This window comes from Musa acuminata, chromosome BXJ1-6, assembly GCF_036884655.1.
Source record: "Musa acuminata AAA Group cultivar baxijiao chromosome BXJ1-6, Cavendish_Baxijiao_AAA, whole genome shotgun sequence".
NCBI lineage: Eukaryota > Viridiplantae > Streptophyta > Magnoliopsida > Zingiberales > Musaceae > Musa > Musa acuminata.
In genome coordinates, this window is record NC_088332.1 from 7,737,860 (window position 1) to 7,753,046 (window position 15,187).

Here is a 15,187-nt window from a genome sequence, read left to right on the forward strand (position 1 = left end):
GAACCATTGCGCAGGCCGAGCCCTAAGAAAGAGTGGCAACAAATTGGACCATGGAATGGAAACAGAGCAAAGAATTGATCAGTCGGCCCATACTAGGAGCGTAAAAAAAAATGGAGGTGCGGGGAATCGAACCCCGTGCCTCTCGCATGCAAAGCGAGCGCTCTACCATATGAGCTACACCCCCTTGATGACAGCCGTCCGAAATAATTATACATATACATAATATAAAGGTACGTAAAAAAGGTAAATGGAGGTGCGGGGAATCGAACCCCGTGCCTCTCGCATGCAAAGCGAGCGCTCTACCATATGAGCTACACCCCCTTGATAACAGCCGTCCGAAATAATTATACATATACATAATATAAAGGTACGTAGGAGAGATGTTGATTAGGAAAAATTTGCATCATATTCATGTGTCTCATTAATTCATCTCCCATTTTTCTCCTCTATCATCTGGTGATGGGTCCCAAGGCTTTACCTTTCTCAGCATAAAAGTGCATGGAGAACCATTGCGCAGGCCGAGCCCTAAGAAAGAGTGGCAACAAATTGGACCATGGAATGGATCGGCCCATACTAGGAGCGTAAAAAAAAATGGAGGTGCGGGGAATCGAACCCCGTGCCTCTCGCATGCAAAGCGAGCGCTCTACCATATGAGCTACACCCCCTTGATGACAGCCGTCCGAAATAATTATACATATACATAATATAAAGGTAGGTAAAAAAGGTAAATGGAGGTGCGGAGAATCGAACCCCATGCCTCTCGCATGCGAAGCGAGCGCTCTACCATATGAGCTACACCCCCGTGATGACAGTTGATCGGAATAAATGTATATATATACAAAGTTTAAAGGAACGTAAAAAAAAGGTAAAGGAACGTAAAAAAAAGGTAAATGGAGATGCGGGGAATCGAACCCCGTGCCTCTCGCATGCGAAGCGAGCGCTCTACCATATGAGCTACACCCCCGTGATGGCAGCTGTTCGAAATATATTTATATATATACTTTAAATTGATGACTCCAGTATTGTACAAACAAAAAAGTTTGTTGTTTTAAGAAGTTTCTTATGATCATCGAGAATAAAATTATGTACATTAATCCTCTCCGGACTCCATTTTGATATAAGATTTTACCTTCATCACTATATGCCTTTGTGCACATCAGAAAAAAAAAAAGGAAAATTGTAGCAAAACCTTTCGATTTTGCGGGCCTATAAGTTGAATCATGCATTCATGAGTTTTGTTTTATGTTCTCCTTTTTCTATAAGAAGAAGACAGTCATGGCTCATACAAAAGGTCAGCTGACGTGTGTGTGGAGCATAGTCGAGGTCACATCATCCATCCATGCGTTCCACTTTTCTGATCAATCGTTTTGCTCGAATCCCACAAAACGAATTTATAACAGAGAGAGAGAGAGAGAGACGAATTAGTTGTACGACAACGATTTTATTAAGACCACTAAATTAAATATACGTTATTGACCGATGCGATGACACCGACAGTACAACGTGGCAAATAATGGCAGCACGCGTACAATGCGGCCGATATGTAATTAACGATAATAATAATTATTTATGGCTGGTTGTCATACATTATTGGGAAAGGGTGCCGCATACGGTTGGATTGAATAGATCTCTTAGGATCAAATCTCACAAAAATAAAAATAGAAAAACCCATATGTCATGATGATGTTGAAAGGGAAATGTATTCATAACATAACATAACATAGCATGTCACTTATTCCGACTTGCATTACTAACAAAATCAGGGCATCAACGCAACAATAAGAAGGTCCGATCAACACTGAAAGGGAATATAAAGAACTGAGCTTTGATTCGAGGAACTGATTTGACCACCACCATCGAAGTTTGCAGCATCGACCGTTGATGGAAGACCGCCATTATTGCCGCAACGGGAGATTTCTAAAAGGAGAGGTCATCTCCCGGTAACTTCGAATGGGAACTAAACAACTGGAACCGACAATTGGGTGGGTCCATATGATTCCTATGCATGTGCTCGTCGAACCCTATTCGAATTGGGCATGCGAAATCACATAAATATGGCATCGAAATTAAATATTGTATTTTGATCAAAATCAAAATGGAGACTAATAAAATTTAGTGATTTTTTTTTATTTTAAAAAAATTAAACTTATTATTAACATAAATATCAAAAGATTTTAGTTATCTGACACGTGTTCGAAATAGATCTGCAGTCCTATTCTCTCAACACCATAACTCGTGACAAGTGAACTTATTTGGATTCAAACCCACTTTACATATCAAAATCAGGATATGACTTAACACAAGCTTTGCGTGAGTCAGACGGAGACATTCAAAATTCGCAGACACGTTTGACCCAACCAAATAATCGCGTGTTGATTTTTTTTCATTAAAATGTATTTTGTTTATTACATGTTTATGCAATAAGATAATTGGGGCTCAAAATAATCACACTTAGTTTATCCTATCTCGATTAACTTATGCTTACGTGGTATTTTGATGCGACTTGTTGTCCCTCAGCTGCATCGATCGTATCATATGCATCGGATTTAACTCGAGCGCGTTCTCAAGTCGGACGAATAACCCATCCACACTTGGGAAAATAGAAACTGAAATTTTAGGGATAAGGATGCAATTTTGAGATCATTGCGAGCGCCGTCCGTCTCTCGACGCCGACTTCCCTCGTGAGAACGAACCGGTGCGCGTCGACTCCAAGCACAACCTGGTCAACAGCAAGGACATTGCCATCCTCCTTCCACGCGCACGCAATAGCACGAGGAGCATATTGAAGACGGCCATCGTCCTCGTTACTCCACCGATAATTATATGCCGATGTCACGAATTTGTCTGACGTCGAGTCGTGGGAGCCATACATCTCGTCGCTGCCACTTCAGCCATCAAAGGCCCTTGGACTTTTGTTCGATTCTATGGGAGCCAGATAAGAAGACGTGTCTCTCGTCCTTGCAATCGACTGCAATCGTGTTGGGGGTCGGTCTGTTGTAGCAATGGCGGAACGAGCCGCGCCCTTGTTGGCGCCGTCGGAGGAGGCGACGCACCACGAGAACTGCCCCGGCTGCAGGCAAGACCGGCGGAACCAGCTCCATCTGGGGATTCCTTACCGCGAGTTCTTCTACGTGTGGATCGTCGCCCTCTGCTCCGGTACGACCCATCATGAGTCCACTGCCCCTTGGAACCCTTTTCCGTATCGGTTCTTGTCTCAGTGAGAATCTTGAGATCGCCTATTTTTTAAAAAAAACTTTTATAGTGCATATAATATTTTATTTGTATGAATGTATGTCGTTTTTTTCTCTTTTATTTTGTTTCTTTTTTTTTTTCCTCTTTTATGCGAATAGGTTTGGTCGCAGTTTGTCTCTGAATCTTGTTCTTCAAGCGGTAGGAATGTTTGCTGATGCCACAGACACAATTTTACCCAAGTTTCACCAGTAGAAAGTGAAATCTTAAGAAGGCTCTGTTGGTACTTTTGAAAAAGGAAAATCAAAATAATTGTTGTTCCAAATGTTGCTTTGCCAGTAGTTTATTGCCGTACATAACTTCCTTCTACATGATCTCTAATTTGTTTCTTCTTATTGATTTTTCAGCCTTACCGATATCATCATTGTATCCGTTCTTGTATTTTATGGTACGTTCGGCACAGATCGAAATCTCAACTTTTTTTTTTGTACTTGATGCATATGTCAGAAAATACGTACCTACCCGAAATATCTTTCTCCAGTTCCTATGGCTTTATACTGTTGGCTGTTTATTGTGATTCATTCAGATACGTGACTTGGATATAGCCAAAAGAGAGGAAGATATTGGTTTTTATGCAGGTTTTGTTGGTAAGATCTCTGTTGCTTTGTTTGCCACATTATTAGAATGAAACATCATGGTATTACCGTATCGTGAAGGAAGGAAATCAGCTTTTGCATGCTGACAACATCTTGTTTTTCTCTTCTTTTGAAGGATCGGCATTTATGTTAGGAAGAGCTTTGACTTCGATACTCTGGGGAATGGTGGCTGATCGCTATGGAAGGAGACCAGTTATTATGATCAGTCTTCTTGCAGTGTAAATATCTTTTTTTATGGTTTGTTTATCAATAATTGTTGGGAAATAATCCACATGGATATATCAGGCTCCGTCTTTGCTTGGTGTGTTCTGTGGTGTCCTGAACTCGACCTGTCTTCTGATCCATCTCAGAATTGTGTTTAATACGTTATTTGGGCTTAGCACAAGATACTGGATGGCAATCATGACAAGATCTTTTCTTGGTTTCTTAAGTGGATTGCTTGGTCCGATACAGGTGATTATTCTACTATGTATTGATGATCAAGTAATTATTACGAATTCTCTCGATTTTAGCTCTTGCCTCACTGTAAGCTTTTGGTTTGAACGCATTCCAGGCTTATGCCTCAGAAGTCTGCCGAAAAGAGTATCAAGCTCTAGGATTGTCAGTTGTAAGTAGTAACTTCATATATCTATTCCTTTGCTTCCCTTCCTTTTTGATTGACGAGGCTAGCTTGCTTAAATCTGTAATGCAATTTTAATTTGATATGCATTCTAGGTTGACACATCTTGGGCCATGGGTTTGATTTTTGGTCCAGCTATTGGTGGTTTTCTCGCACAGGTAATATTTCCAAAATATTGAATATAAACAAGGTATCCATCATGGCCATGTTGCCTGCATCACAGTTGGTGTGGCATCAGTGTTGAGCGTGCACCTGTCTAGATACCTTGTCCATTGTAGAATCCGGTTGCATGCTCACCATACTGTGGCCTCAGAAAGTAAACCACAGGAGAAGCATCATCTATCAACAAAATTTGAAAGAGTAACACAGAAAGTGTTGTGAACACCTGAATGTGGGACTAAATCTCTGTCCAGCATGTAGACATTCTTCCGGTAGGGACCTGCAGAATATGTTGAAGTCACTAGTGATTAACAACAATCGGTTATGTTTTGGCATGATATTAACATTTTATTGTGTTGATAAATGATGATTGTTTTTTTTTTCAGCCTGCAGAGAAATATCCAAATATATTTTCTGCAGAGTGTTTGTTTGGGAGGTAAACTCATAATTGTTTGTCTCATTGCTTTACCAACCATACCTTATCCTAAGATATGTTTTCATGTCATAACTGTAGGTTTCCTTACTTCTTACCCTGCCTCTGCATTTCACTGTTTTCAGTTGGTGCATTGATAGCCTGCTTTTGGCTTCCTGTAAGTAAGCAGAAGAGTTTTATGATTTTCAATTTTTGTCATAGGCTGTCTCAATTGTGTATCGTACTTCATTTTTTTTCTTTTCTTAATCACACAACTTGAAAAGGATGTTCTAGTTCTGTTTATTTGAGACTTTCTACTCCTTTTCCAATCATGGCATTTAATTAATAGGGCAATAAGGTATTATTGAATGCTTCTAACTAACATGCAAGACAAATGACAAGGGCGAGTTTATTTACAGTGTACATCCACTTCAGGGTGGCATTTCAAGCTAACAACAATTTTGTTTGCCTTAATTTGACTAGTAGTTTGTTGATCTTCTGAAATTCTTTTACTGTAAACAGTAAATATTTTGAGACTTTCAACTTGATGATTCTTTTTACAAATTTATTTTAGATCCTTCACATAACAATAATTTTAATGCTCCATCTGTTCTCTTATCCATATTGGGATCTCATATATACAGGATCTTATGCAATCAAATTTAGCTTCTTATAGGAGCAGTAGCAGAGCTAGAAGTTAAAAGAGTCTTAAACATTATGGATACCTCATGAACTAACATAACTCAATCAAGTCCTTGTAAGCCTTATACTAGACCTAAAAAAATAAACTAAAAAAGTGTAATAATACTTGTACTTCATATTTTATTTAATTAAATCAGAGACCATATTATTAAATCTATCTTTTAAAATCTATTGGTTTTGCAGGAAACTCTGCACATGCATGGTGAAAGTAAAGTGGAGGATGAACATATTAATGTCCTGGAGGCATTATCAAATGGTTCTAACTTGAAAGGATACAGAGGAGAAACTAAACAGAGACGATTGTTTTCTGATCAAAGTTTATTAAAGAATTGGTTGTTGATGTCATCAATCATTGTTTATTGTATTTTTGGACTTCAAAGTACAGCATATTCTGAGGTAAGATTGTTTATTTGATCACACAAGTCTATGTTGAAGTACTATTGATTGATGTCACAATTTCAGCATCTTGTGGTGTTGATTTTCTTTTTTCCAAAAGCTCAACTGTCATACTTAAACGATTAATATCCTATGATCAGTGTGTGATTCTTATGAAACTTTGACTGGGATTGTTCTTTTAAGAGATAAATAGTTGCATTTATGGAAATATTTTTTATTCTAATATTTGACATTTTTGTTCTGTTAAGAGGAAATAATAATTCCTCTATCGAGATGTTACTATCTTCTTTTCTTTATTTTATTCTCAGTCGCCAGTTTTCTGTTTCCAGATTTTCTCTCTATGGTCTGTGAGCAATAAAAAATATGGAGGATTGAGCTTTTCATCTCAGGAGGTGGGAATGGTACTTGCAATCTCAGGTACATAAGTTCTTGAAATTTCTGTGACAATTGATTCATAAGTAGTTTAAACTTTAAAGTTAAGTGTCACTTGGTTTGAAGGCAAAAGGTTTTTCATGGTGAACCTGTGCATCTCAATTCTGACTATTTGATTTATTTGCATGTACAGTAGTTAGCGTGTATTTTCTTTAGCAAAGTTCTATTATGTTACCTATCTGGTATTGTGAAGTCAAAGCAGCGTCGTCTGTTTTGGGAAAACTTGATGAAATTTGCAAATAGAAGACATAGATGTACTTTTCTTATTAATGACAAAACAGTGTATTGTCAACTGGACAGTTGCTGTAGAGTTTTATTCCACCGACTAACAAGATTCAAGTGACTAAGGAGCTGGTTAGCATGTTTCCCCTATATCAGATTGCTTACCAGTAATGGATCAATGAATTGCCACAAGCACTTGACTATTGAGTGTAGCCTCGTAAGATTGTGCTTATTGCATTTCTTGGCTCCTTTGCCTGTCAAATATCAGAGTTCATCATCACTTCAGTGATACCACTAGGATGACCTCGGTGAAGCTGACTGCCCATTTTATGTTGATTGAATTAAGTGGGCATGCCATGAACTTTTCAAAGTGAATGTAGATACATGCATTATTAAGTATGTTCTGTTCATTCTTGAATTTTTTTGATGGAATATGATGCTTGCTTAACATTTGGTATTAGGTATCAGTCTTCTGGTTTATCAATTAGTTTTGTTCCCACATATTGAGAAACATCTAGGACCAATCAATTTAACCCGTGCGGTGGCGGTATGCAATCTTTTTCTCCCTTTTTGTAATACTTTGATATTATGATTGATTTGTTTTTCTTTGTGTGATGCCGTGCTCTTTATTATTTTTAGGCTTTGTTGATACCATTGCTTGCAAGCTACCCATTCATGACAAAGTTATCTGGATTTATTCTAAAACTGTCAGTAAATTGTGCATCTTCATTGAGGAGTATTTTCTCTGTGAGTATCAATTGAACTCAAACTTGTTTATTTTGAATAAGGTGGTGACCTTTTTTTCAATAACATTACTTGCAACCAATGTTTTCTAGCATATAAAAAGCTTCTCAGATTTTTAGTTGTAATCTCCCCAACTGACTCTTTATATGTTGTCTGCAGCTGTCTAACACTTTTATATTAATTGATAACTGTCATGTACCGTTTAAACTCAATTATATCTGTCAATTTGTCAACAACACATTGTATTCTTTACCACAATAGGAGTTAACCTCCTTAATTTAATGCAGATATATATGCAATTTGCACTCCCTTTTCTCATGCAAATTAAATATGTGCGTAACTTCATATCATTGATTTGGATTGATAGTTGAAATTGCTTTTATTAGGAAGTAAAATAGTTGCTGTTTTTCCTTATTGGAGAGTGTTCTAATTTGCATCTATCTAATGAATACAGTCAACCATCACTGTTGGATTGAACATTCTGCAGAACAATGCCGTGGTAATTTTGTCCTTCTCTATTTAACATGTATTCTTTTCGTTGTTTTAGACAAATGTGCACTGTCAGGACATCTGTGTTTTGACTTAAATCCATGTTGGCAGTCTCAACATCAAAGAGGTGCTGCAAATGGTATGGCTGTGACTGCTCTGTCCCTGTTTAAAGCTTTTGCTCCAGCAGGTGCAGGAATTTTGTAAGTATCTTCTGTTGCTTGTGGTTCAGTGCCTTAAAAAAAGATTTACTTTTCCTTGTAGCTGATTCTCAATAAATAAAGTGTTGTTTTATATTTCATTAAACAGTTTAGTTTCTTTGTTGTTTTTCCCCTTTAAACAGTTGAAATTGCCCCCAAAAGATTCCGGCATTGTCCTGTGGTTCCATGTGTTCCTTAAGGTTCCTTATTAGGTTACTTTAGGTTACCATCGATGGATAAACTTCAGATGAACCTTATCAGATATAAGAATGGAGGCAATTATTTTCAGAATTAGGACCTAGGCTATCAATAATTGTGACTTTAAATTGCCAAGCAATTCAACTGTTAGGAAGCCTTCTGAGATGGGTTATAGGAGATAATTGGTTGGTGATGTAAATGATTGTCACCGAACTCATTTTTTCTGAAGTAGCCCTGTTGCTTATTCTCAGATGGTTCTTGCATTAAAGTCATAACTCTGTAAGTTGGTGTTTGATTCTGAGGTCATAAAAGATGAAATCTGTATTACATGAAATTTGGGCTTCTGTCCAGGTAGACACTGTATACTGATTTATGCAAATTCTTATGAATCCAGTTCAAAAATGTTTTAATTCAGTAGTGCTTTCTAATTTTTTTCTATTTCTTTACTTGCCAAAAGGACCAACAATTAACTAAATTGCCACCGCTATCATTCTTTGGCTTATAAAAGATGGTCCTTCGACCTGTCTTTTCTTCTGGAGAGGCTAGTGATGCAGATCTGATACTGCAGATCGTGATATAATTTCCAATATCACTTACAATCATGTAGTTTGAAACATTTGGCAAGTGTCCCAACAGAGCCAGCATACAGTTTGTTGACATCTAGGAACCAATGAGTTATGAGATCGAGAAGCTTCAGTAAACTAACCATGACCAAACTTGGAAATGGAGAGCAGACTTGAATTCTCTTATCATCGAGAGTAAATAGGCTTAGGGGTTAGGGGTTTAAATCATTAAGGTTCAAGTATAGTAAGAAGGTAATGCTGGAAAAGGAGGGTAAAAGGAGAACATTGGGATCTTACAAGTTCTTGCTGTTGGTATAAGTGTAAGAATTCTCAGATTCCAAGTAACTGGATAAATATTGTATTTTCTACCTGAAGCTGCAGTGTTAGATAATAAATTTGGATAGTCTGGCTAGTCAGAGGCAGAATGTCATAAGTTTTGTTCTGAAAGCACAAACAAGAATAAGGTTACTGGAATTAATAAAATTGGCATAGGCAGCATAGGATAATGGGTTTACAGGGCCAGCAAGTGATAACTAACTGTTGCTCAATATTCAGATGATTTGATCTCGACAAACATGGTTGCAGCATTCCACTTCTCTTAATTGATAAAAAAAGATTGTTGAGTGTCCTAATGTGATTTCTTACTGTCAGCTTCAAATAATTGATTCTCTTAATGTTAAATAATTATAATAATGTAGGCCTGAAGGTGCTTTCAAGAAATAAAATTATAGAGAAAATCTTTGGTGCATGTCATAGTCAATTAGGTACTTTTAGTACTGTTTGATGAAAATAGTTGGCATTCATTGATCAGCGGGTCAGAAATGCATGCTCATTCTCATTCAGATGAAATTGGAAAACGTGATGCATGCCTTGACCATCTCAATCCAAGCACATTTTTATACAAGGGCATGTTATTCGAATTGCATATTTCTTTGACTGGGCTTTCTTTCAATTACATGAATCAGCAACGAAAAGTTCATACTAGAATCTGGTGATTATTTCTGGATGACTATCCATAAGATGATAGTACTAGGACAGCTTTTACAATGTTGCTGTGCTAGTAAGATGGGACAGCAAATCTACATGCACAAGCTCTTGTGACAAGAAGTGAGAAACACATTTGATAGAGAAGGAACTGATACACTTCTGTAATAATTATAGCTCAAAATTTAGAAATATTCAACACCAATGATTAAGAGTTGGAAAGTACGGCTGAAACATGAGGTAGACGTTAATCAACAGATTGTGTAGTATAATTATCTATGTTTTGCGTGTACACAAATTGAAAGGATTTTGGATGAGTTTTCCTAATATCTAGAAATTTAATGGATCAAGATCTTAGATAAACTTAGTTACTGTCATGCCTTCTCCAAAAGCTGAGTCTTCTTAGCAAAGCATAGAAAATTTTGCTACTGATAATATGTTCATTTTCCAGGCATATGTCATGGCTACAAATATTTATGTTGTTTTCCCTTTTTTTTATTGGTTATTTCTCAGGTTTTCATGGGCACAAAACCATCAAGGTGTTTCCATTTTGCCAGGTATGAGTTAATTCATGGAAGATATAATGATATTGTACTTGGAAGTGTCTGGGAAAGGCTGTTAATTTGTAAATTGAATAAAGTCTTGATTAAGAAATTTGTTGATTAAAACAACTCTACTGCAAACAAAGTGTCAGTCCCTTTATGTAGGCCGAAGCCATACGGTCATCCAAGTGGAATAAGAGCCATACATACTAAATATTAACCGAAAACAGAAGAGGATCAGGAACAAATATCTAACAGAAAAAGTAGAAGTTGAGCAAAGATGCTAATTTAATGGATGATCTATATATCAGACCAAGAACCTCTTTGCAAGCTATATCAAGTAGGTTTAGCCTGCACAATCTTGGTCCTGCTGCACACTTAGTGTTTTAATTGATTAGCCAGCGAGCTCCTAGAGGACTGACTTGTGAATTATCATCGTAGATTTGCAGTCAAATAAATGGTTTCGTTCAGAAACAATCAACGTTGATTCTTTTGTTAATCGAAGGTAAATTTCAGCAGAACTAACTTGTTTGTTGGGATACAGGTGACTATATTGTTTTCTTCGTCTTAGACATGGTTGGGGTCGTTGGTCTCTTATTGACCTTCAAACCCTTTCTGACTCAACCTGGTAAGAAGAAAACCACAGTAAACACATAAGTGTTTCTATGGGAGGAGTGCTGCGTGAGTTGCAGAGTTGCTGGGACTAGATCAGGACATGATATAGAGTGCCTTATTTTTATTATTATTTATTTTGTTATATGGTCTTTTCAGAATGAATTTATGATGTTGTGTTGTCTCATATGTTGTAAGTTTTCATCACAATTGTATTGTAAAGGAGGGTGGGCATTTGTACAGGGAAAACAAGCAGCAAGAAGGCTTTAATCATGCTGTCAAAATAAAAAGGAAAACAAAAAAATGAAGAGAAAGAAAGAAAGGAAAAAAGAGAAAGCCCATTAAGTGTTCATCTTTTTTGATGTTATCAAGAAAGAAGCTTTCAGAGTTTGTCAAAGCTCGACTGTCATAAATGTACTTGGTTTCAAAAATTACAACCAGGTGATGATCGGAAATCTCCGAAGATGACTTCAACTGGTTCTGCCACTTTGCCAAGATTTATTGCTGAGCATATCCATACACATTCTTGGAGTTTCTGTTAAATTAATTTTTATTTTTGAGTGTCTCCAGCGTGTAAGCTGATGCATGTTGGTCGATATGGCAAAGAACGGAGGAGATGTAGCCATCAGTATCTTCACAAAGGCAGGCATGTATTCCATCATTCAGCTGCTGGCATGCTTCTTCACCCTTCTCTCTCCTCCCTCTACCATCATCATATCTTCACAGACCAGGGCACGTGAATCTCATCTGACATGCGAAGTCTCCTCCTCCGCTCACCTTCGTCGTTGGTGCTCGGCAAAACTTAGTGGGTGCCTGAGCTCAATGATGTCACTCTACGCTCCTCGGCTCTCCCTCGACCGGTGCACGGCTCAGAAGCCGATAGAGTGGAATGTTAAGGACTATCGTCATCTTACTTCTCCTCTCTATTATCATAAACCGAAAGAGATAGATGCCTTGTACAATGCGCTTTCAACGTAGTTAATGAGCAACAGAAAGAAACTTCACATTGATCTCTCCGTTGCTTTTTGTTATTTAGTAGATTGTTCAAAGGGTTCCTCCATCAAAGAACTACTAAGTCGAGAAGTTGGTGTGGCTTTCTGGATGTCTCCATGCCATGTTCCACGCATCTGCTCTCACTCCAACAGAAGAAGAAGAGAAGAACATGTTCATCGATGGTGGTACTGCTCTCACTCCGGCGAACTGAACTGTTATCCTGGGATGCCACTTTAAAGTTCCGCAGGACTACGTGGGTCATGTCTCCTCGGCCAGTTACAGCATCATTGTCCCCTACCCCCGGGCCCCACCACTTCAACCTTTTCTCCTCTTTATTAAAGACCACAAACAATCTTTATTGAAGACGACAAAAAGCTACTCACTGTGGGCCACCGCTGGACTTTACATCGCCACCGTCCGTCCCCGTTCACCGTCGTCCGATCGGATCATGCGTTGGTGATATTCTAAGAGGACGAACTTAATCCAAATAATCGCGATTCATTTGGTTAATGATCGACGTCATAAGAGAGAAATCAAGAGAGGCAAATGCTATGATTGTGGGATGAGTTGATAGGGTGTATATCCAGCTCGGGTCGGTCGGGCGAGCGAGCGAGCAAGCAAAACAATGTTGTTCGTGACTTAAAAGTCTGTCACCTATCAAATAGGTCGAATCACAGCCGTCCGATGTGAATTTGAATTTTGAGGCGATTGGTGTCCACAAACCACCAAGACGAGTGATCGACGCGCGAGAATCTGCAGAACGTCTGTTAGCGTGAAAATGGCATCCTGGTAATTTTGAGATGGTCCCAGCAACAAAAGCCTGGCTTCGCTCCTTCCTGCCACTCTCTCCGTCTCAACTCCTCCCTCCTCCTCGCGAAGAAGCTAAAGAGAAGAGAAGCGAAGAGGGGAGAGGAGTCGGATGGGAAACGTGGAGACGATGCGAACCTCGTCATCGCGCCGGGAGATGGGGTCGGAAAACCGCCCCAACACCATCGGTTGCATGTCCGGCATCTTCCACCTCCTTTCCCGTCACCACAACCGCTCCCGTAAACGCCTCACCTCCGGTAACCACACATCTCTCTCTCTCTCTCTCTCTCTCTCTCTCTCTCTGAAGGCCGTCCTAACTCGCCGTTTACTCCCCGTTAAAACTTCAGCGAACAGGAAGGAGAAGCCCGCCGTCGCACCTCCATCGAGACCAAAGCTGCCACCTCCGCGGCCGATCGACGACGAGGAAGGGAAGAAGACGGAGCCCCAGCGGTGCTCCTGCGAGACGCCGCGGAGCCCGACAATCCCTCAGGAGATACGGCGGCGGCCGGCCGCAGCCGTCGCCGCCGCATCCCCCGATAGTCCCCGTCGACCTTCGGCACTGGTGGCGAGGCTGATGGGGCTGGAGGACTCGCCGGCTCCGCCGGTGGCAGCGGCGGCGGACAAGCGGCGGGAGCTGCTGCGGGCGCTGGAGAAGTGTGACGAGGACCTCCAGGCCCTGAGGCGGATCATCGAGGCGGTGCGCTCGGCGGAGATCAAGGCCAAGGTGGTCCCGTCGGCAGGCGGACCAGCGGGGCGGCTCGAGTGGGACGGCGGAGATCCCAAGAACCAATGCAACGGCGAGCAACCGAGTCCCGTTTCGGTTCTCGACGCCGTATCGTCTCCTCGGAATCGGTCGAACGGATCCCCGAACGGTATGTAGCGCCGCGCTTCGTACCTGTCAAATAATTTTGGTCATCACGTTTGACACGAATCGTGATGCAGAGAAACAAGAAATCACGACCGCTGGATTGAGGATGGCGAAGCCGCCGCCGCCGCGCTTAGGTGCTCTCTTTGTTGGTATGCATATTACTTACATATGCTTCATGCGTGCGTACTAATGCCGTTGTGCAGGCGAGGAGAGATGTAATGCTGCCCAAATCTGTTCTTTCTACGGTCGGATCTCGATGGAAGCGATGCCGCGGGTGGTGGAGCCGAAGGGACGGGCGATCGTGGAGGACTTGGGACCGGCGTTGCTGACAGAGAGCGTCCGACAGCAATGGCGAGGGCGGAGGAGGCGGAGGAGCGCGAGCCGGGCGATGGGGGAGAGCGTGGAGGAGGTGTGGGAGGACGGGGTGTGGGAGGAGAGGTGGGAGGCGGGGAGAGTAGGGGTGTGGGTGGAGGCTGACATCACGTGGGACTTGGTGGAGGAGCTTGTCGTGGAGCTGTTTGGGTGGTGTCTCAAGTTGTCGCCTCCGCCGGGGACCTGCAGGAAGAGGTTGTGCTTCTAGTTGCATGGTAGCTTTGCTCACCTCTACAGAAGAAGCTCTTGTGCCAGTACTGCCTGCAAATGAATAAGATACTAGGAGAGATGATACAAGAAAACATTGTACTCTCTGGTTGGAGAAGAAGCTATCGGTGTTCATATCAAGCGAGAAGCTGGCTGACGGACGTCGATAGTGATGGCCAGATCAACCGTGAGAAGTTAGTTGGTTAAAGAATGATTGAAGCGCGCAGGTGAGAGTCGGTTAGGAGACATTCCAATGATTAGTGTGGATAGTTAAGTGATCGATTGTGTGTTACCGAATACAGTATCGGGAAATTTCATGGTAGATCCGTAAAAGAAGAAGGTGAACTGCTCTGGTGGTGGGTAATTCTCCATACGACGGTAGGCATGTGAGTTAAAAGGTGGCCCTTTTGGTTCCATTAATCGTGCGCTTTTCCTTTTTTCACGCGCTATGTACTGGAAGGAAGTGTGCGTCTGTCAGGTGGTGCTTGTTTTTATCCAATTTTTGTTCATGACAATCTGTGCGATCGCATGGTATCTGTTTGTTCCCTCTCGTGGTTCTCATGGCATCTCTCATCATTTTGCCACCGGAGTTGCTGCTTTGGCTACCCAACATCACCACTACTACTGCTACCACTTGACGGTACGTATTGGTCCTCATCTTCCTTCTATAGCTCAGAAATCAATCCTCTCTCCGTGACTGGAGAAGTCGAATTGCTCGCATGCTTACTGGGATGGATATCCTCCGAAGTAATCCAAAGTAATAAGAGTGAAGTTTCTTTCCGATGAGGTGGAGAAAATATTGGTTAGAAGATACCTATGCTTGC

The 15,187-nt window shown here is 40.7% G+C and overlaps 2 protein-coding genes and 4 non-coding genes across 7 annotated transcripts; 2 read left to right on the top strand and 4 right to left on the bottom strand.

The window, feature by feature from the left end:
- Positions 1-111: 111 nt before the first annotated feature.
- Positions 112-184, bottom strand: TRNAA-UGC (transfer RNA alanine (anticodon UGC)). Its single transcript has one exon. It is a non-coding gene; the product is annotated as a tRNA-Ala (tRNA).
- Positions 185-248: 64 nt separating this feature from the next.
- On the bottom strand, positions 249-321 carry TRNAA-UGC (transfer RNA alanine (anticodon UGC)). Its single transcript has one exon. It is a non-coding gene; the product is annotated as a tRNA-Ala (tRNA).
- A 271-nt stretch (positions 322-592) lies between these two features.
- On the bottom strand, positions 593-665 carry TRNAA-UGC (transfer RNA alanine (anticodon UGC)). The gene has a single exon. It is a non-coding gene; the product is annotated as a tRNA-Ala (tRNA).
- A 226-nt stretch (positions 666-891) lies between these two features.
- Positions 892-964, bottom strand: TRNAA-CGC (transfer RNA alanine (anticodon CGC)). The gene has a single exon. It is a non-coding gene; the product is annotated as a tRNA-Ala (tRNA).
- A 1,766-nt stretch (positions 965-2,730) lies between these two features.
- Positions 2,731-11,611, top strand: LOC103987300 (probable peptide/nitrate transporter At3g43790). Of its 2 annotated transcripts, none has more exons than XM_009405560.3 (17): positions 2,731-3,156; positions 3,597-3,637; positions 3,776-3,836; positions 3,961-4,063; positions 4,196-4,298; positions 4,399-4,452; positions 4,560-4,622; positions 5,010-5,059; positions 5,138-5,213; positions 5,921-6,133; positions 6,463-6,550; positions 7,249-7,334; positions 7,427-7,534; positions 7,986-8,030; positions 8,132-8,220; positions 10,476-10,519; positions 11,049-11,611. In XM_009405560.3, the coding sequence occupies exons 1-17, from the start codon at positions 3,003-3,005 to the stop codon at positions 11,159-11,161; spliced, it is 1,491 nt and encodes a 496-aa protein (XP_009403835.2). In that variant the 5' UTR covers positions 2,731-3,002; the 3' UTR covers positions 11,162-11,611. The 2 variants fall into 2 exon arrangements, with proteins under 2 accessions (XP_009403835.2, XP_009403837.2); XM_009405562.3 differs by having other exon boundaries at positions 11,360-11,611.
- A 1,141-nt stretch (positions 11,612-12,752) lies between these two features.
- Positions 12,753-14,364, top strand: LOC135675411 (uncharacterized). The gene is made up of 4 exons (XM_065185564.1): positions 12,753-13,173; positions 13,264-13,788; positions 13,859-13,918; positions 13,988-14,364. The coding sequence occupies exons 1-4, from the start codon at positions 13,029-13,031 to the stop codon at positions 14,362-14,364; spliced, it is 1,107 nt and encodes a 368-aa protein (XP_065041636.1). The 5' UTR covers positions 12,753-13,028.
- The last annotated feature ends 823 nt before the right edge of the window (positions 14,365-15,187 follow it).

Coding starts and splice junctions, on each gene's coding strand:
- LOC103987300 (XM_009405560.3), top strand. CDS start 3,003: ATGGCGGAACGAGCCGCGCCCTTGTTGGCGCCGTCGGAGGAGGCGACG. Junction 8,221..10,475: donor CCAGCAGGTGCAGGAATTTT/GTAAGTATCTTC, acceptor GTTATTTCTCAG/GTTTTCATGGGCACAAAACC. Junction 10,520..11,048: donor AGGTGTTTCCATTTTGCCAG/GTATGAGTTAAT, acceptor GTTGGGATACAG/GTGACTATATTGTTTTCTTC.
- LOC135675411 (XM_065185564.1), top strand. CDS start 13,029: ATGGGAAACGTGGAGACGATGCGAACCTCGTCATCGCGCCGGGAGATG. Junction 13,789..13,858: donor GTCGAACGGATCCCCGAACG/GTATGTAGCGCC, acceptor ATCGTGATGCAG/AGAAACAAGAAATCACGACC. Junction 13,919..13,987: donor GCCGCCGCCGCCGCGCTTAG/GTGCTCTCTTTG, acceptor GCCGTTGTGCAG/GCGAGGAGAGATGTAATGCT.